This window comes from Benincasa hispida, chromosome 7, assembly GCF_027475165.1.
Source record: "Benincasa hispida cultivar pf3 chromosome 7, pf3_genome.v1.1, whole genome shotgun sequence".
Classification (NCBI taxonomy): domain Eukaryota; kingdom Viridiplantae; phylum Streptophyta; class Magnoliopsida; order Cucurbitales; family Cucurbitaceae; genus Benincasa; species Benincasa hispida.
The window spans coordinates 37,073,158-37,093,602 of NC_143484.1; the positions used below are offsets into that span (position 1 = coordinate 37,073,158).

General features: G+C 29.5%; 3 protein-coding genes across 9 annotated transcripts in view; 1 reads left to right on the plus strand and 2 right to left on the minus strand.

Moving 5' to 3' along the window:
- The first annotated feature begins 5,461 nt into the window (after positions 1–5,461).
- On the plus strand, positions 5,462–8,439 carry LOC120081200 (monocopper oxidase-like protein SKU5). Its single transcript, XM_039035899.2, has 8 exons — positions 5,462–5,755; positions 5,842–5,951; positions 6,052–6,322; positions 6,447–6,576; positions 6,689–7,049; positions 7,159–7,527; positions 7,691–7,947; positions 8,161–8,439. Exons 1-8 carry the CDS (start codon positions 5,609–5,611, stop codon positions 8,208–8,210), a joined length of 1,695 nt encoding a protein of 564 aa, XP_038891827.1. The 5' UTR covers positions 5,462–5,608; the 3' UTR covers positions 8,211–8,439.
- A 1,240-nt stretch (positions 8,440–9,679) lies between these two features.
- LOC120081201 (zinc finger protein ZAT5-like) lies at positions 9,680–11,298 on the minus strand. Its single transcript, XM_039035900.2, has one exon. It carries the CDS (start codon positions 10,804–10,806, stop codon positions 9,787–9,789), a length of 1,020 nt encoding a protein of 339 aa, XP_038891828.1. The 5' UTR covers positions 10,807–11,298; the 3' UTR covers positions 9,680–9,786.
- A 6,207-nt stretch (positions 11,299–17,505) lies between these two features.
- Positions 17,506–20,445, minus strand: part of LDA (limit dextrinase) — a 39,125-nt gene continuing 36,185 nt past the window's right edge. For 3 of the 7 annotated variants that reach the window (XR_016530616.1, XR_016530615.1, XR_016530619.1), the window contains 2 exons: positions 19,942–20,176; positions 17,506–18,069 (listed from right to left, as the gene is read on the minus strand). The gene's annotated coding sequence lies outside the window, so the exon portion shown is untranslated. Of the gene's footprint in view, positions 18,070–19,846; positions 20,177–20,445 lie in introns of those variants that run through there. The other 4 variants (XR_016530617.1, XR_005482861.2, XR_005482862.2 and 1 more) reach the window with 3 other exon arrangements.

Here is a 20,445-nt window from a genome sequence, read left to right on the forward strand (position 1 = left end):
CCCATAATTAAAATAATATTTAATGTTATTATATCACTTTCATATAATTATATTTCACAAATTTTATTATAATCCAATTAAATCATTGTATATTTTAATTTGATTTATCTATCGCTTTTCGTATCTTTATTTACTGTAATATTTTTATATATTTATTTATTGTATTTAAATGTTAAAAGCTCTTGAAATTTTATATTTTAAAATAAATAAATTAAAATATGAAGATAATTTTATTTTTCTAAATAAAAATTTTAGTCTAGTTATAGATTTTGACTTTGTTGTTCTTTTAATTTTCTTTTAAAAAATTCATATCTTAGTAGCATATGCAAAAAGATTCATCAAAATAAGGGATAAGCAAACTAAAAAGGTAAATCCCAACCACACTTAAAATCTTATGAACAATGTGAAGAGTTAGTTATTATAATTTTCTTTAAAAAATGATTTGATATATTGGATCCTAATATAATAAGAAAAAAGTTATTCTCTTTTGTTTACAAAGAGATTTTTCTTTCTTCAAGGTCAAAATTATTAAATATCTATTTACTTTTTTTTCATTAAAGAGAGGTATATAATTTTTATGAAATATATTCTTTTTTTTCTCTCTCTTTTTCCCAAAAGGCAACCAACAAAGACTACCTATGTCACTCTCTACCAATTTTACTTCACAAATTTCATTCCAATTATATAAGTTTGTATTTTAATTATTTCATTTCATATTAAATATTTACTAATTAAATTTAATTAATATTCAACCAAATTTAAATTATATCTTAAAACTTTATGTCATAAAAAATTTAGTCACGTTCATTGCATGTATTTTCCACCTAGTTATTTAAAATCTATACATTTTTCGAAAAAGTATTTACATTGGATGACAATTTGAATATGCTATTTTATAAATGTATCACCTATATTAGATATTTTGCCAATATAGCATAAACTTTAAATTTAAATTTTTTATTCCATATTTGCCCTGAAGAGCCCATTGATAGAAAGAGGGAAAAGAAAGAGTTAAAGAAAAATGGAGAGAGAAACGAAAGAGAGAGTGAAAACGAGGTGAGGAAGCGGTGGAGGATTAATGATCGAACATGCAACCAAGCTGCGATGGTCGACAAAGTTAAGCGACAACAAATAGTGTAGATGACAAAGAGAGATGTTGGGGGTCTGTTGAGGTTATGTGGATCTTTTTAAAAACTTAAATCATTGTCTAATTATCAAGTACATCTATAGTATATTAGTAAAGTGTTTCATCAATATAAACAAATGCATCACTATCAAGTTTATCAATAGTATATCAAACAAGTGTATCAACAACATATCAAGTTTATCAACATTATATTAGTCAAGTGCATCAACAGTATTATCGATAGTATAGCAATCAAGTGTATCACTAGTATAAAAGAGTGCATTAATATTAGGTTCACAATAGTATATTAGTCAAATATATTAATCCAAGTGTATCAAATTTATCAGTAGTATAAACAAATTTAAGATCACAAGAACGAAATTATAAGCAATGTATTTAAATCATATAAACCAAGACTGTAATTTAACATTTAGTTTATTACAAAATTTTAAAATTATTTTGGTGGTATGTGAAATAAGAGGATGAAAATTTCAACTTTCAAACTCAATGAAAGAAACGTATATCTATGAGCTCATGTCAATATTCTAAAGTTAATTACCTACTCACGTTTTATTTTTTTTTAAAAAAATTAAAATGTTGAAGCGTAGAGATTCTAAGTGTATTTTATTATCATAGGCTTTACATACACACACACTTATGTATTATTAGCAAAATATTAAAATCAAAATACGAATGAATGAAAAACAAATACAATAATTATATTGGGTAACAATTCTATTTCGAGATTTTGCAAATATAGCAAATTATAAATGGTTTTGCAATTTTTGCAAATTTGAGCAAATGATCATTTTAATTATTGTTTTATCTTTGTTTAAGACTTCAATACGAAACATAATTCTAATAACAATGTAAGTCTATGATATTGAACTAAAATATCAATAATAAGAACCTACCAATAATAGATATTGATATAATTTTATTAACAATATCAAAAGTCTGTCAATGATAACTTCTAATTTGTGATCGTCTATCAATAATAAAATTGTATCATTAGAAGAGTTTTTTTTTTTTTTTTTTTTTTTTTTTTTCATGATATATATATATATATATATATATAATTAACATAGGTTGAATTTATATTTTGCTATATTTACTAATAGTTTCGGTTTTACTATTTTTGCTATTAATTTGGTTAGTTTTTTTATATGTGCAACCAGTCCTTAATCATTTATCTAGGTTGGATTATTGACACTTATCATTTAGCTAATATCCACAATAATTCAACTTTTTCATAAAAAAAATTATGAAAAAGAAAAAAAAACATTCCTGAAAATGTCATAATATCCAACGTCTTTTTCATAAAAATTATAGAATAATTCAAATTCTTAATTCATTTAGAAGGAATAATAATTAAATGAAAAATCTTGAATAATCCATTAGATTTTTTATAGTTAAGTCGTTTCTAGTGTCCAAAACTTATTTATTTATTTATTTTGAAAAGAAGATGTCATTTTTTTTATCCAAATAAGTCAAGTTTTCAAGATTTTTTTTGGCAAATGAATCAATAATATATATATTTTTTAAATGGAATTGAATTGAATTTAAATTATTCATGAATTCATATTTCATATTAAATTATTTTCTCGTATAAAAAAGTGAAATTGCTACACTGCTTCTCTATAAAAGGTGGGGAAAAGCTTCCTTTTGAAGGTTTCTCTTCTTTGCCCTTTTTTTTTTTTTTTTAAAAAAAATAATAATTATCATTATTTTTTAAAAGTTAAAATGTTAAATTCCCTTTGTTTTCCTTGTGAGTTGTGACCCATGCGAACTTGAAATCATTCATGAATTCATGCTTCATATTATAAATAATAATAATAATAATAATAATAATTATTATTATTATTATTATTATTAAGAAGCTGAGTAATGTTGAGATTTGTTTTGTGTTTTCCTGCTGAATTTTGATGTGTGCATGTATATATAATATATAGGTGAAGTAATAAAAAAATTTCTCATACCAGAATTGACCATATGTGAATATATTTTATAAATGTATAAATAAAAGAAAAATTTTCACCAATAAAAAAAATATCAAACTATTTATAAAAATATCAATAAAGAAAAAATAATGATAGACAGTGATAAACTTATATCAGTTTCTATCACTTAAAAGAGATTAAATTTTTTTATTTTATGTAAATAATTTTTCTTATTTTTTATTTTTATTTTTGAAAATCTCCCTAAATAGAATGTTAAAAGATGTGTGTATGTATATATAAAAAGAAAAGTCAACAATAAAGTAAAAACACGAACTATTTAATCTTAAAATTTATAGATAGTATGAGAAGTAAATTTAGACATTTAAAAATATAGAAATATAATAAAATAATCACAATAATATTTTAACCTAATATATAGGTAATGGGTTGGAGGAGTTTTTTAATACTTCTTTTTTTATATATATATTTTCAACATTATACTCTTTTACTAAACCTATAAATAATTTTCTAATCTATTTTGAAGATGTTTTGCGCCCATATTCAAGATTTAAAAAGTAAAAACAAACACTTAAAAAACTTTAACACCAATAAAATTGCCTTCCACTTGTGTTAAGATGAGTTTTTTAAGTTTTAAACGTGTTATAGGTAATTTTGTATCTAAAAGATGATTCACTAAAATGGAAAAATATGGAAAATATGGATAAAATTGAGGGAGATATGGAGCCAACACCAACCAGGCTTGAGAAATGACACAACTGAAGACAATAATTAATATATTTAAGTCGGGATAAATAATGAAGAGAATTATAGGATAATTAATATATTTGAATTTAATATTTGTTTAGTTGTTATTTAGTTTAACTAGTATTTTAATTGTTATTTTAGAATTAATTAGTTAATTATGTTATTTCCTTGTAACGCTATAAATAAGCAATTTAGGGTTGTATTTAGAAAGAAACTTTTGATTATCAATTTGAATATAGAATACTGTTCTTGGAGAGTTTGCTCTTTAGGGATGAATTTTCCTTCGTTGACCATGAACTTAGCTTAAATATCTTTACATCACAATCGAAGCCTGAAAAAAGAGAAGACAATAAGTAACATGTTAGGCCTCTAAGAATTAAATTTGATATTTGTAAAGTCGAAAATGGTTTCCAGAAAGTTCTCCAGTAATTAATCGACTTTAATTAATGTAACCAAATAATAATGTTGGCTCTCAAAATATTATCAAAATTTGGCTCACTCTTTGTTCAGCCCAAAGAGCTTGTGGGCTCCAAGAATAAAAACATCAATTTCATGACTTATCGAGTCTTTACAATATAGACCACACGATTCAATTTAAACAATTTTTTAAATTAAACAACTCTAAACGCCCCTTTAGTTCTCTCCATGACCCTACATGATTTGCAAGATTCGGACAATTTGGATCATATATACATACATATACAATTGGGAATAGGAAGATTCGAATGATAAATCTCATGGTTATTAGCACACTCGTCCGCCAATCGAACTACACAATACATAGGATAAGTATGGTGTTTAGTGCACAAAAAATAACTCTACAGAAGTAGAAGTAGGGATATTAACCAGGAAAATCCAATATAATGTAAATCTTTTTATAGGACAACTGGCCTAAAAAAGGTAATTTTACTCATTTTATATATTAACCTATGTTTTTTCAGTTTGATAACAAAATATAAAAACTTTGAAATAAAAGTTTGTATTTATATTATTTACATTATTTATGATTTTGACTTTAAAGTTTAGAGAAATGTATTTAATGAATTTTCTAAAATCTCATTTAAAATATGATTTTTTTTTTAATAATAAACTTCTTTATCTATGAATGTAGCTATTATTTTATTTATTGAACCATGCAAATCTCTATACCGTTTTCGACTTATCTACGTACTCTTAATGTTTTATGTATTTGGTCGATTTCTTAACAATTACCTTATTCATCCAAGCCTATATTTTTTTAAAAAATTAGATTTAATTTTCTTTTAAAGCTTGAGCTTCAAGAAAGATGGTAAGCTGGGACCAACGGTTGGAGTTTATATCATCGACAATTCATGAAAAATCCGTAAAATATAAAAACAAAATAATAAAGCATTGAAAACTCAGACCCATTTGACATTTGTCAAAATAGCAGAACTTGGTCAGCGTCAAGGAGCCCAAACCAGCTTCAAGCTTTCCTTCCACCAAGAAACTTTGTCCCTCCTCCTCCTCCTCTTCTTCTTCTTCTTCATTGCCGGTGCCGGCTCTCTTTAATATTCAATTCCCTGCATTGTATGTCTCAATTTTTAAATTTATCAATACCCAATTGCAATATTTCTTCCTTTTTCTTGTCTTTTTTCCCTAATCTTTCTTGGAAATCTCCTCCTCTTTATATGAACCCACATCATTATTACCTCTATGCATTTCCCCTGTTTTGTTTCCATTTTCTATTTCTGTTCAAAGAGAACAAAAAGAAGAAGTTTCTTCTTCTTCTTCTTCTTCTTCATCTTTTGCCACTACAATGGCTTTTAATGGTTTTCACAGGCACCCACTTGGTTATGTGCTAGTAATTGGGATATTTGCTCTCAGTGTGAGTGCCATTGATATCTTTCTTGAATGGAATGTGACCTTGGATTCCACAATCCAACCTGTTTCTCAGCAGCAGCCTGTAAGAATGTTCATTCTGCTATGCTTGATTTTTGATTGAATTCTCTTTGTTTCTCTTCTGATAATGAACGTGGGTTTGTTTTTTAGGTCATTGCCATTAATGGGTTGTTCCCAGGACCTCTGATTAATACCACAACAAATGATTTTGTCCATGTAAATGTCTTTAACAATTTGGATGAGCCTCTTCTTTTTACATGGTATGAAATGAATGATGATATAATGTTTGAGAAACTCTTGTTTTTAAATGGCTGAAATGTTGGATTTGAGTATTATGTTTGCTTGAGCTTTATAATGTAGGAATGGGATACAACAAAGGCTAAACTCATGGCAAGATGGAGTTTCTGGAACAAACTGTCCAATTTTGCCTGGTTCAAATTGGACTTATGTGTTTCAGACCAAGGACCAAATTGGCAGTTTCTTCTACTTCCCATCAATCAACTTTCAGAAGGCAGCCGGAGGATTTGGACCGATTCGTGTCAACAACCGGAACGTGATCGCTGTTCCCTTCCCAAAACCTGAAGATGAGTTTGATCTTCTCATTGGTGATTGGTCTTTTGACAACTACAAGGTAATTGTACTGTTGGACTGGTTCTTGAAGCATGTTGGACTGTTGGGAGTTTTGTTCTTTTTTTGTTTTATTACTTTGGATTTCTTAAGCTTAATGTATTTGATTCCGCACTTAATTTGGATAGATAACCAGATCCATGATGACCAATCCGATAATTGCATTTGATAGCATCCCAAACATCATGTTAATGAATGGGAAGCCACCTTTTGGCAACACTGAAGGAAAAGCCTTTGAATCATTCACTGTCACACAAGGTAATCTAGCTGTTATTGGGCAAGTGCTTCTTCTATATATAATGTAATGGAGATGAAATTTTGAAGTTTCAAAATGCTAAAGTTTCTTGAACTTGAATGATATGGCTTGTAGGGAAGGTTTACAGGTTCAGGATATCGAACGTGGGGACAAGTTTGAGTTTCAACTTCAGGATTCAGAACCATAATATGTTGTTGGTTGAGACAGAAGGATCTTACACCAATCAAACCATATTAGATTCACTGGATGTTCACGTGGGGCAATCCTATTCCGTTCTTGTTACCGCTAATCAGGTCGATGCTGATTATTTCATTGTAGCATCTCCTAAATTGCTGAATGCCACCGAATTTAGCAGCCTCGTCGGTGTTGGAGTGCTACACTATTCCAATTCTGCTGCACAACCCATTGGCCCTCTACCAACTGGTCCTGATCCATTCGACCTTGACTTCTCAGTAAATCAAGCAAAATCGATTAGGCAAGTAAAGTCTTTAAGTTCTCATATATATCCTGGAAGTATCCATTTCTGTAAATTCGTGCTCACTTACACATAATTTGGATCTTATTCTCCAAATCTTCTTGCACAGATGGAACATGACCACAGGAGCTGCAAGACCAAATCCACAAGGAACCTTCAATGTAACAAATGTGACCTTATCACAAACTTTCATTCTCCAAAACTCTGTGGGCATGATTAATGGATTACCACAAGCTGTTGTCAACAACGTGTCTTACCTCACAATTGATACCCCGTTGAAGCTCGCAGATCTCTTAGTCAATGGTTCCGGGGTGTACCAACTTGATGAGTTTCCTGTTCAATCTGTCAATCTTAATGCTTCTTTTGGAGTCTCTGTTGTCACTGGAGACCACAAAGGTTGGATAGAAATTGTCCTTAAGAACAACTGGGAGTTTATAGATTCTTGGCATCTAGATGGTTTTGGGTTCTATGTTGTCGGGTAAGTATAAGAAAAACGTCAGCAACCACTAATTTTAGCAGCATTGCAAACCGATTCTTCTGAACTTAATCATCTTCAGATGGTTCTCTTTATAAAGCTGTTTTTATTTGTGAAGTACTTGGATTCTCATCTATTCAACAAAATAATGCTGTATGACTTCCAGGTTTGGAAATGGAGATTGGACGCCGGAATTGCGTGACACATACAACCTGCTTGATCCGGTTGTGAGATCAACGGTACAGGTTTATCCAGGGGGATGGACCGCAGTTTATGCTTTCCTAGACAACCCAGGAATGTGGAATTTAAGGTCACAACTTTTGAAAAACTGGTTTTTAGGCCAAGAGCTTTACCTAAGAGTTCATGACAGTGATCCTAACCCGGCTAAGGAGCGGCCACCTCCTGCAAATCTCCTCCTTTGTGGTTTGTTCAACTTCCACTGCACATACTTTTTGTTTCTGTTTCTAACATAGCATGTTCTTGTTGTTGCCTAATGCCACAATCCTAGGGATATAATGTTTGGTTCATAGATTCATACACATCTTAAGAAGTTGTTCCCACTTAAATCCCGATATCCTTGAAAACTTTCTAATATTTATATAAGTGACCAATCTGGTATGTTTTGTTTGTTAACAGGAATTTTCAATCAATCATCTGTCCCAGCTAGCGCACACCTCCGACCGTGATTGTGTGACAGTGATTAAGAAGACTCATTAAAGCTATTACTTTTGGTTTGAATACTGTCTGATAAGTCCTATGAGACCTGCAACAGGGGGAAATTCTGTACCTTTATTATTTTACTCACTTTGTCTGTGACATATATACTGTAGAAGTTGTGGTTTGTTCTGGTCACATTTCTTACTGTGCAACTAGCGAAGTCACAGTATATATTGATTCATTAATTTTCTTTTACAAGCTTCTTATCTTCATCACCTTCCATTTTTCACTTTTCTAATATCAATAGTTGAAAATGCATAAAAAAAGAAGTTAGATTAAGGAAGGAAAAGTTTTAGGGGGAAAAAAAAAAAAAAAAAAAAAAGGAAGAAAGAACGGGTTTTAGGAAACTTAAAACTAAATTTAGTGTTAAGCAGGTAGTTGGGTTTAACAAAACAAACACATATGAAACAAAATCATGAAAAATAAGGAAAACCCAATAATAGCCTCATGACTTTGACCACACATTGAAAACCTCCAAACTACCCCAATTTGATCCATTGACCTTTAGCTTACAAGCTGGAGTTTGGGATTTAGTCCATACGATTTTACTAAACTCCTCAAAATTAGCAAACAAATCCTCCAGTTTCCAGCCATGGCCAACCTCTCAATATCCCCCTGTTTGTGTGTGATGTCGACATAACCCTTATCTTACTTGAGAAGAAAGATGGTTATACTTTAGATTCAATGTAGGGAAAGACATTTGAGACCAGAAAATTAATTAAGCCAACTGAATGAATAAAGAGAGAGTAGTAAGAAACAAGTTGGGTTTTGAATGAGCTAATGAGAAGCCACTGGACCATATTAAATGTGTTTGGGTTGTAAAGTACAAAAATCAATAATCCAGATCTTGCTTAGGTTTTGTTGGGTGTGGTAGTAACTAACAGAAGAGTGGACCAAAGTGCAAAGAAAAGAACAAAACTTGGGTAACGGGTGAGCATTATTTTAAAAGTATTTTGATAGTTTAGAGAGGAAAAAAAGACAAAAGGTGGATTCATGTGCAAATTGCAGTTACTCACTGGCTTTCTGTACTTGTTAGTCTATTCTTGTCACCAATCAGAAAGAGAGAGAGGGATGGCTTTCCTTGTCAATGAAAGAATGCAACCAAAAACATGACTTTTGGAGATGGTGGTGACAAGACCAAGCCAAACATCCCTCTCTAAGTGATTATCACATTTACTCCAACTGAAAGAAGAGCAAAACAAAGTAAAAGGGAAGAAAAAGAAAGAAAGAAAGAAAGATGCCCTTCATGCAATTTTCATGACCAAAAAGCTTAGAGGCAATTCTAACAATGCGTTTCAGAAAACAATTTCATTAGTTCCATTATAACAACATTTTATCAAAGTTGGGGGTAAAGAAAGAATGCAAAATAAAAATTAAAAGAATTTGATGACAATGAAAGGTAAATTTTCAAACAAAAGTAAAATGTAAAAAAAATAAATAAATGAAGAAGATAAATTCACATAATCACATCAAGTCGATCATCAGAAACAACGATGGAAAATCAAATCTTTTAGGGGGGAAAATTTTTAGAATTGTTATGCATCCTTAGTAATGACAGTCAACCAAAGTCCTGGCAGGAAAAACAAGTGGCTGCTGCTGTTGTTTATTATTATTATGTTGTTGTTGTTGTGGCTGCTGCTGTTGTTGCTGTTGTTGGTTTGACTTTATCAAGAACTTGGATTCTCTTTGATCATGTTCTTGAGGAGCAGGAAGATTGAGATCCAAATCCAAAGAAATTACACTTCTTTGCCTCTTTGGTTGTCTTTGTTCCTCACCTTCCATGTTCATCGGAGTCAGAGACAACGCGGTGTTCGTCCCGACTGGCATGGCACGGTGGCGCCTCATATGGCCTCCCAAGGCCTGCCCAGATGTAAATTCAGCCCCACAAATAGCACACTCATGAACCTTAGCCTTGCCACTGCTATGCAAACTTCCCCTCTGATTCAATTGCAAAGAAAGTGACTGTGTGATATTGTTCTTGAATTGTATCTCTTCATCATCTGAAGACAAAAGAATCTTCTTTTCAGCTTCCATGGCTTTAGGCTTCTTATGACTAGCCCTATGTCCTCCCAATGCTTGAAATGAAGGGAATGTCCTATAACATGTCTTGCACTCATAAGCATAGCATCTGACCCCACCCTTTTCATTTCCGACTGCAACATTCTCCGCCGTGAATCTCCGAACATTATTGTTAAGATGATGAAACGGTCCAGTATCGACTTGTTTCGGCGGTGGGGAACAAGGGGGTCTCCCTTGAGCAAGGAGAATAAGACAATTAGCCATGTCTTCTTCTTCTTCAGAAGTGGTGGTGTTAAATTGCTGCAATTCAGCAGAGGATGAAGAAGGAGAAAAATTGGTATTGATGTGATGATAATCATTGTTTTCTGCTACAAAATTAGAATCATCATCATCAACAACAAATCCTCCTAATTCCCCACTTGAAGAATTGGTTGGAACAGCAAAAGGGATTGGAGAATGAAGCCTTTGGCGCTTGGTTCTCTTTCCTTTGGCTATCAGAGCTTGTTCTTTGGACCCCATAACTGAATCTTGATGATCAACTTCCATTCTTCCCTTCTCCCCACCCTCCAAAAGGCAAAAAAATGGAAAAAAAGAAAAAGGGAGAAGAAATTGGTGGGTGGGGAAAAGGAAGAAATGGGGAAAGAGAGTAATGATAGGATGAAACTATGTATATATATATAAATAGATAGGATGATGTAATTAATATCAATGGATCTCAATGGAACAGTAAAGAAAGATCAGTGAATGTTTTTTTTCCTTTTATTGGGTATTGTATTGGAAGGGTGAGAAATATATGTAGAAAAAGGAGGGGTAAAAAGGAAGAGTTAAAAGGGAAGAAGAAGAAGAAGAAGAAGAAGAAGAAGAAGAAGGGGTAGAGAATGAAAAGACACAGAGCCATAAAGTAAAACTAAAAACAAACAAATTGTGTAACAGAAAGAGTGCAAATTTAGATAGACAGAGGCAGTGTTGAAGAATATTGATGGAGGAAACAGGCAAGTTTGTTAGTTTTAAAGCCCGTTTCACACTCTCTTTCTCACACTTTGCCAACCCACTTTAACAAGAGATACAAAATGAAAAGAACCCAATAATATACTAAAAATCTTAACACAAAAATTAAAAAATTAATCCCCCCCCCCCAAAAAAAAAAACCAATGGTAATTCCAAGAGTTTTCTAATTTAAGGGAATTTAAAGTTTTCAGTATTAATTAGCTCGTGTTGGCAAATTGACAGAAGGCTAAATTCATGGTTAAGAAAGAATCGCCAGAAATGGTGGAGAGATTTTAAGTCCAAAAACAATGGAAGTTTATTCTTCTGTGGTTTGGTTGGACAGTGGGTGTACCCATCGCTACTTCAACCACGTCTTGTTCAACAAAACATCACACACTCAATTATTGAATTATTATTTTTTTTTTCATGACAGGTAATCTATGTTTTTTAATTCGAAAATTTTTACTGATAGAAAAAATGTCAAAATATTTACAGAAATAGCAACAAAAAAAAAAAAAAAAAATTGATAAACACTGATAAATTTCTATCAATTTCGATCACTGACACTTTTCTATCAACCTCTATCAAAGAAGATTAAAATTTTGTTATCTTGTGTAAATAGTTTCTCTTATTATTATTATTATTATTTTTTACTTTTTGATTATTAATTAACTTTAAATCTATTTTTTATCCTTAATTTAATAAATTAAAGTTTGTTTTATTCTACTAGTTAGTAAATAGTTATTAAAATGTAGAATTTTTTCTATTTGCTGTGATATGAAAAGAAAAAAAAAAAAATCTTATTAACATAATGGTTAAAAATTTTTAGTAGTAGAAATATGTTGGTAGGAGCTCTTTTTAAATAATGTCAAATGTGTAGGTGTGAGTGTTATCTATTAATTTTAGTTTTAAAATTTTAGTAAAGTATTTATTTTGAAATGTTTGTATTATTATTTTTTAGTAAAACTATGGCTTGGTGAAGGGTTTGAAAGATTTGGAATGGTTATCGGCTAAGCTATGCTTAAATTGTGAAGCATTTATTTTAGTCTTTTAACTTTTAAAGGCTAATTATATTATGGTCTTAACTATTATTTTATTTTATACTAAAAAATTATGGTGTAGTACTCAAATATTCGATATTCGTCTTAGTCAACTTAAGTAGATATCCGACTCAAAAAAGAAAAAAGAGATAGTTCAAATCTCATTTTAGTCTCAGAGCTTTTAAGCTTCTTGTATTTTCGTCTATAAACTAAAGTAAATTAAATCCTTAAATTTTTAAGCTTGTTTTATTTTAAACACCGTTTAGTAACCATTTTATTTTTTGTTTGAAAAATCAAGCCTATGAACATTACTTTCACATCTAATTTTCTTTCTTTGTTATCTACTTTTCACAAATGGTAGAAAAAACATGGCAAATTTTGAGAACTAAAATAAGTAGCTTTCAAAAAATTGTTTTTGTTTTTGGAATTTGGCTAAGAATTCAACTACTGTATTTAAGAAAGATGCAAATCATGATAAGAAATGTGAATGAAATATGCTTAATTTTCAAAATGAAAAAACAAAAAAAACAAAATGATTACCAGATATGATATTAGTTATTAGATTTTCAAAAGGTTCTATTTTAATTAAAAACTTTTAGAAAAGAATTTTTTTTTTTGTCTTTTCTTTGTTACTTTACATGCCATTAACTCACTTTACACATAATACATATTACTCAAAACCATATTATATATATTCATTAAAAACAAATTTTGGGGGTAAGTTAGATCTACAACCTTTGAAAGTTTACAACACTAAATTAAATTAAATCCTCACAATCATTTAAAGACTAAAACATACATTTTAAAACTTTAAAATCAATAAAATAAAATAATCGAAAGTTTATGAAGTAAAATCGAGTTTAATTTAGAGAAAAAAAAAAAAGAAAAAGAAAAAAAAGAGATTACTTTAGGTGAAGGGATTGTGCATGAGATGATTGGAGTGCAAGCCTGTACCCACGGAATCTGCGGTGCACCCACTACTTCCTTCTACTCTCTCTCTCTTAAATATTATTTTGCCTTTTTATTTTCTTCACTTTGCATGGCCACTCATTTTTTAATTTTCTTTTTTTTTTCTTTTTCAAATAGTAAAAAAAAAAAAAAAAAAAACACAACGATGACGGTAGTTACAATTAAACTAGTCAAATCGAACATAACTCAATTGACATACGAGTATATGAGTAACGAGGTCTGTGGTTCGAATCTCCTTATCCTCAGTGATCAATTGTACTAAAAAATATTACAATTAAACTCTCAAATTTTTAATTGTAAAAATTGGTCACTCAAACTTACGTAATTATGAAAAGGGTTTAAATTTTATCATTTAGGGTTTCAATTTTTGAAATTATTGTAAGTTTGAGGGTACAATTTTAACATTTGTAGAAATGTGAGGATTTAATTTTTACGATTGAAATTTTGGGAGTGTAATTTCAAATGCAACTATATTCAAGAGTGTTCTTTTTGTAATTTGGCCTTTTGTTGGGTTTCAAAACAAACTTTGCCCATAATAACAATAACAACTGGGTTTTCACATGCATATCCCTTCATTTGGGAGTTATAGAAGCTGCATATTTCATCAAACTTTATATAATGATTGAATTGAAATTAATAATGTCTTTTTTTTTTGTTTTTTTTTTTTTATTTTTTTTTATTTTTGATTTTGGAAGAAGTGATTATAATTAAAGATTGTTTTTAAATATAGAAAAATGAGCTTTATAAATATAATAAAATGTTAATATCTTATCAATAATAGACGTCTATTAATGTCTATCATAGATAGACAATGATATTTTACTATATTTAAAAATATTTTCAACAGTTTTGCCATTTAAAATAATTATCCTTTAATTAATGAGTTTATACTTTCAAGTGTCAACTTTTACATTTTATATAGTTTTACATTATCATAAAAATTTGTTCATTTTTATATTTTTGGAAAGAAGAAAATTTGTTAATTTTGAAGGAACTTGATTTTAGAGAGTGAAAGAATATAAAAACAAAAGCACTTCTCTCTCTTTTAGTGCAACAAAGGGGAGTATCGATACTTGAATCTTCAATAAAAAGTATATGTCAATTATTGTTAAATGATACTCATATTGGTTCTATTACAATGTTTTCAAAGAAAAATAATAATGATGAAATAAATCATCCTATCATATTTAACAAACAATTACCCAAATTGGAAGACTATACCATATATTTTATTTTAAGACTATTATAATTCACACCAGTGATGTTTTAACCAATTATACCATTGTTGGATTTAGATTGGAGACTATATTGTGTTCAAGGTTTTGTTTTAGGCTTTTAGCATTGATGGAAGAATATTAAAACTCATGAAAATCTCTAAAGAAAAGAAAAACCAAATTATTTACTATTATGTTTCTTATAACTAATAATACAATGTCCAAACTATCACGGGGTTGGTCTTGTGGTAAAAAAGGAGACATGGTCTCAATAAATAACTAAAAAGTCAAAAGTTCAATTCACGATGGCTCACCTAATTCGGAATTAATTTCCTATTAGTTTTCTTAACATCCAAATATTGTCTATTGATCGAAAAGTTAGACATTCAAATCTTTTGAAGTACAAAAAGATAAAATCAATAAAATTAGACCTCTTATAGTTTATCTTAAAAAATGATCGGAGATAAATAAATGAATTAAATAGTAACCTCAAGAACATAAGGTCTTCTTTGGACAATTATAAAATAGAACCAAATCAAGATGTGGATAAGTGAGTATCTTTAGGCAATTACTGAATGTGCTCATAATTAATTTGCACAACTGTGCTTTGTTTCCAACAAAAGACACACATCATGAGGGCCTTTATATATATATATTGACTCAGCCATCCATACACACACTCAACCTTTGTTAAGTTAAATTAAATTATTTGAACAAATTTCATAGGTCATTACCAAAAACACAAGCATGCTTCATTATCCTTACATCTTTTGTCATTTTTGTAAATAATATTCAATAGACCATCTTTTAGTCTATTGATATTATTATAATTTGTTAGATTACAAGTAATTCCTTTGGATAATCATTTTGTTTTTTATTTTTTTTTAAATTAAAGCTATTTTCTCTCAATTTTTTTACCATGATTTACATCTTTTTTAAGTATAATGATTGAATTCTTAACCAAATTTCAAAAACTAAAAACAAATGTTTAAAAGATACTTTTGTTAGTTTTCAAGATTTGGTTTGATTTTTTAAACCATTGGTAAAAAGTAGATAACAAATGAAGAAATTTGGAGGTAAAAATAATGTTTATAGACTTAATTTTCAAAAACAAAAACAAAAAACCAAAAACCAAATGGTTACCAAATGAGATCTAAACTTCCAGGTTTGTGTCTATTAAGTCTCTAACTTTAAAAGGTGTTTAATAAATTATCAAACTTTCAATTTTATATTTAGCAAGTCCATAACAATTTCAGTATATATATATATATATATATATATTAAAATTAACAAGTCCATTAGACATAAAATTAAATTTAATATCTAATAGGACACCAAAATTTTTAATTTTATGTAAAATAAATTTGTAATTATTAATTAAGACACAAACACGAAAGCTTAGAGACTTGAGCTTTTGTAATTAGGGTTTAAGCAAGATATATTACAAGCTTGGAACAATTAAAGTTTGCTAATATTTGAGATTAGGTTGTATAGGAATGACAAATAAAGTCTTAAGAGTTAAGAGTGGTGGACTAGTTAGCTATGTTTCATGATGTGGAAGTTAGATTGATGGAATTAAGAACCTAGTTGCTTAAGAAATATTTCAATGAAAGTGACCCATTACTTATATAATCGGGCCAAAGTTCGTGCCATTTGAAAATCTCTTAGAGTTGACTTGATACTCAACAAAGTGATTGATTGTACACAAATATTCTTTTTAAAAGCATATACTTGAGTAGTAGGATAATTATTTTTAGAGTAATTACATTGTGCAAGTTAGAGGCTAGTATTTGTATGAATATAATCTCTAAATTCACATAGAAAAAATTATAGATCAAAATATAAGCCATGAAAAATAATATTTCTTTTCTTTTAGTTGACACTAATGGATCTTTGATCTTACCAAACACAAATATGTATGAAAATAATGCATGGTAACGCATGATGAAAACATTTCATAAGTTAAAATGTTACCCGTGGTCTTTTATAATTGTTTCAAAACTACTAATAAAGTGCAATTCTTTTAGAATACTGGACAAATTTTGAACTTGAATCGATATGATGATGACTTGAAATAGTATAGTGATCCTAATTTTTATTTTAGTTTACCATCACACTAGTATATATAATATTTTTTATCCAAAATTCAAATTGATTTCTACTACATAGTAGTTTTAAAATATTTATAAAACTCATTAGAATATGATTTTGTAAAAAAATGGTTGACTTAGGTGTCTTGATTTTATTGGTTGAGAGAGCATGATGCATGTATAATTGACGGGTATAAGGTGGATCCTTAATCCTTATTTAGAATATATATTTTGTCTCAAATGGTGAGGGGAAAGTCAATGGTTTTACAAGATTTTGGTGTTAAGTGAAGAATAATTTGGTGTGTCATAATATATTTGAATGTGTGTGGCACGTTAAAAAAGGGAATGCCTAAAAACAAACTTTAAAATGCAAATGATTTGCAAAAACATTAAATCAACGGTTGAAATGAAGCCACATGTCATCCTATTTTCGATCAATAATTATAAAGAATAAAATATGAAAGATTTGAAGTGAAGCGTGGGAATATTAATTAGAGCTAGCTTGGAAGCAAGTCATGAACAACTATGTGTGCAAGTGACTATAACCAACTTTCCCATTATATTTAATGCTACATGTATTTTTTTTTTTATTATTATAATTATTGAAAGGAGACTCAATCTCAATCTCCCTCAAAAGTCTGCCTTTTTTCTTTTTCTTATCTATGGTTTTAATATTTTTGAATTTAGTGATAAATCCCAATCATTTGAAAACTTCTAATTACATGTGAGTATTTAAAATGGTCAATGAGATAATGAAGGATGATTGGTTTACCAGTCTCTTTAAAATCCATCATTATTGGGATCTCAAAAATGAAAAGCAATGCAGTAGCGTATTCCAAACATCTCTACTTCTGAGGCATCCAAACTTTTCATCTTTCGAATGGATTTTGATAACGGATAGAAATATAAATTATCGTACCTTTTTATTTAGAATAATTAGGAAAATTTAAATAAAAATACATAACTTTAATGTGAAATTCATGTAAAAAAATTGCTTTGCGTTCATGCATTTACAAAACTTATTATCCTAAAAATTATAAAATTTAATATCTTTTGAATGCAAGATTTCTGATGAAAAAAAAGCAAAAACAAACCAAAGAAACAAAAGCTACAGCCGTGGACGCATATGAATTGATCAAATCAACTCCAAATTTTGCATGCAAAAAACTATGTGACGAGCAGAAACATGAAGAGAGAAAAAGACAAATGCATGACCGGTAGATGTCAAATCAAAATGCAAGTTGGTAGCCGATGAACCTGTGACGCGAGTAGTCGACGCAGCAGAGCATGGAATTAAATACAAACATGTCAAAGCATTATTAGGAAGAGGCAATGAAGCTTCCATTTGACGCCTATAAATAGCTCATCCGAAAATTGTCTAAGAAGGAGACTTCTCAACTAAAGATTGGTTGAAGCACTACCCAAATTCTTCTATTATTCCACCATTATCGTCCACCATTCAAGCTTTTTTCTTTTTAAGAATTCTGAGTGAGAACTCAATCTTCTTCTCTGAAACAAGAGAAAACTCCATCATCTATTGAAGCAACCACTATACAAGCCAAAGGAAGAAAGCGATTGCACCTACTGCTTGACACTTTCATTCTCTGCTCCTTATTACATTTTTCCTGTGATCTTATTTTTATCAAGTTATTTGAGATTGAAAAACTCATGTGCGTTAATATAAATATGATCTATTCCATATTCAATCCATCCATGTCATTCCTTTCCTTTATCATGAGCAATTTTCGTCAATGGCTTGAGGAAGTTAAACCAACATTTTTACCAAGTCTTGCATAAGTCAAAGTTCATCTTTTTTAATGTGTGCATATTAACATTGAATAAATTGATTGAGAAATTGGTTTAAGTAAAAATAATCAACTGCTTGAGAGAATATGTGTCTGACACTGTGAAACTTATAAAACAAGGAAAGGAGTGACTTTAGACATAAAATTAACATTTTTGTCTGAAATTAACCAAACATGCATCCTAGAAATAGAGTATTGTGGCTTAAAAACACTAAGACATGAGTCTTTTATGAGATAACGATATGAACGCATGACTTAGGCATAACTTAGAAAAATGTTAGTAAATCTTTCTCAATCTTTCTCAATCCTGCTTTATTCATTGATATTTCTTTCATATTTCACACATGCTATTTCAAGGTGTTTGCAATTGTCATCACCACCTTCACTTCCACAACCATTCGACGAATCATCAGTCACTATCGCTTACATTATTCACCAGCATACACTTCCACCACATTTGTACTTAGTCAAATTAGATTAACTGTATAAAGCATTCTCAACGTATAATTAAGATCTCATTTCATTAGATCAGGCATTAGGCTCAAACACATCTTAGTCGATTGTCCCTATGTTTGACCCTGAACTCACCATAACTCTATTTTGACTTATACTTGGATCTTAATAGGAAAAACATTGCATCTAGTTTAGATTATTTGTTTTATTTGTTAATTAAGACATGACATAAGGCCATAATTTCTTTAACCATACTGAAGCAACATGCTTGTTGGTAGGCAATTCAAGTTTTGTTTTATATTTGCAGATTCAATGAGTTCAGTAAGTATGCATTTGGTAAGTCTAGATTTCGGTTTTGAAAACTGTTTTATGATTCTGTGATCCAAACAGTGAAAATTTTAAAAACAACATTTTTATATTTTACGTGCAACAAATTTTGAATTCAAAATTTAAAATGCAAAATTACATTAGAAAAGATTATAAAAACAATAATAAATATGGTATTTCATTTAATAAACTCAATTATTTTTGTGAAATTAAAATATATATTATATAAGATATTATATATTATATGATATTACAAAATAAATATTATACAAAAATTTTAACATAAATAAGTTCATAAATTAACCAATGATAGTTTATATTCAACCTAATTTCCAGTGAGTACCTATGATTATTTTATGGTTCATAAATATATTATCAAAAATATTTTGAAAAATTGTTCAAATTTAAAGTTAATTTCTGAATCTGTTTTGGAAACATGAAGTGCAATTTTATTTTCTTTGAATCATTTGTTTTCAAATTACCTACCAAATACGTCCTTATTTTTTCTTCTTTTTGCCATGAAAGAAGTTTTTTTTTTTTTTTTTTAATAAAAAAAAAAAAGAAAAACCACTCCCTCTCCTTTTTCTTCAAACCCAAGTAAGGAAGATGGAAGAATAATGGTCATTCTCTTATCAATTCCAAAAACTGACATGATATCAGATCTAATATTTTCGAAAACAGTACAATTAAATAATAATGGATGCATCAAAAGAAAGACTTTTTTGTTTTACTTGGCCAAATTTGTGAGGATATGAAAAAACAATTACTAAAAAATTAGAACATGAAAGTTGCATACCTTGCACGAAACACACAGCATGGCCCCACGGAGAAGAGGAATTTTCTCCTTATAAAAGCAATGAGAAGGTCTGAGTATATGTTATGTAAATAAAAGAAAGAAAAATGAAATGTAGATCATTTATAAAAGCCCTTCATCACCAAAAGTCTCTACTTTCAGTTGTACAGTCCATCCATCTAGGAGTAGGACCCAGTTCAAAATAAAATTGTGTGTTCAATCCCCATCATTGACATAACTGAAAAAATAATAAGAGGCTATGAAGGATTATTCATGCCCACTTTTCCTCCCTTAGAGAGGTGGGTGTGAGTAGAAGGGTGGCAAAAAGAAATAGCAGTCAAAACATCACTGATGGAGAAAGCTAGATCAAGTCGAAGAATTCTTTTATTGGAGTATTGACCAAAGATATAGCCCATCTAAAACTTGGATTTTTCAGGGAAGAGGAGAAATAAGAGATAGATAAGCCAAACTACCAAATTGCATCGAACTATGTAGATTATAGGGTAA

Excerpts from the sequence above, each read along its gene's own strand:
- LOC120081200 (XM_039035899.2), top strand. The coding sequence starts at position 5,609 with ATGGCTTTTAATGGTTTTCACAGGCACCCACTTGGTTATGTGCTAGTA. Across the intron at positions 7,528-7,690 it reads TTTGGGTTCTATGTTGTCGG|GTTTGGAAATGGAGATTGGA; the intron begins GTAAGTATAAGA and ends TATGACTTCCAG. Across the intron at positions 7,948-8,160 it reads TGCAAATCTCCTCCTTTGTG|GAATTTTCAATCAATCATCT; the intron begins GTTTGTTCAACT and ends GTTTGTTAACAG.
- LOC120081201 (XM_039035900.2), bottom strand. The coding sequence starts at position 10,806 with ATGGAAGTTGATCATCAAGATTCAGTTATGGGGTCCAAAGAACAAGCT.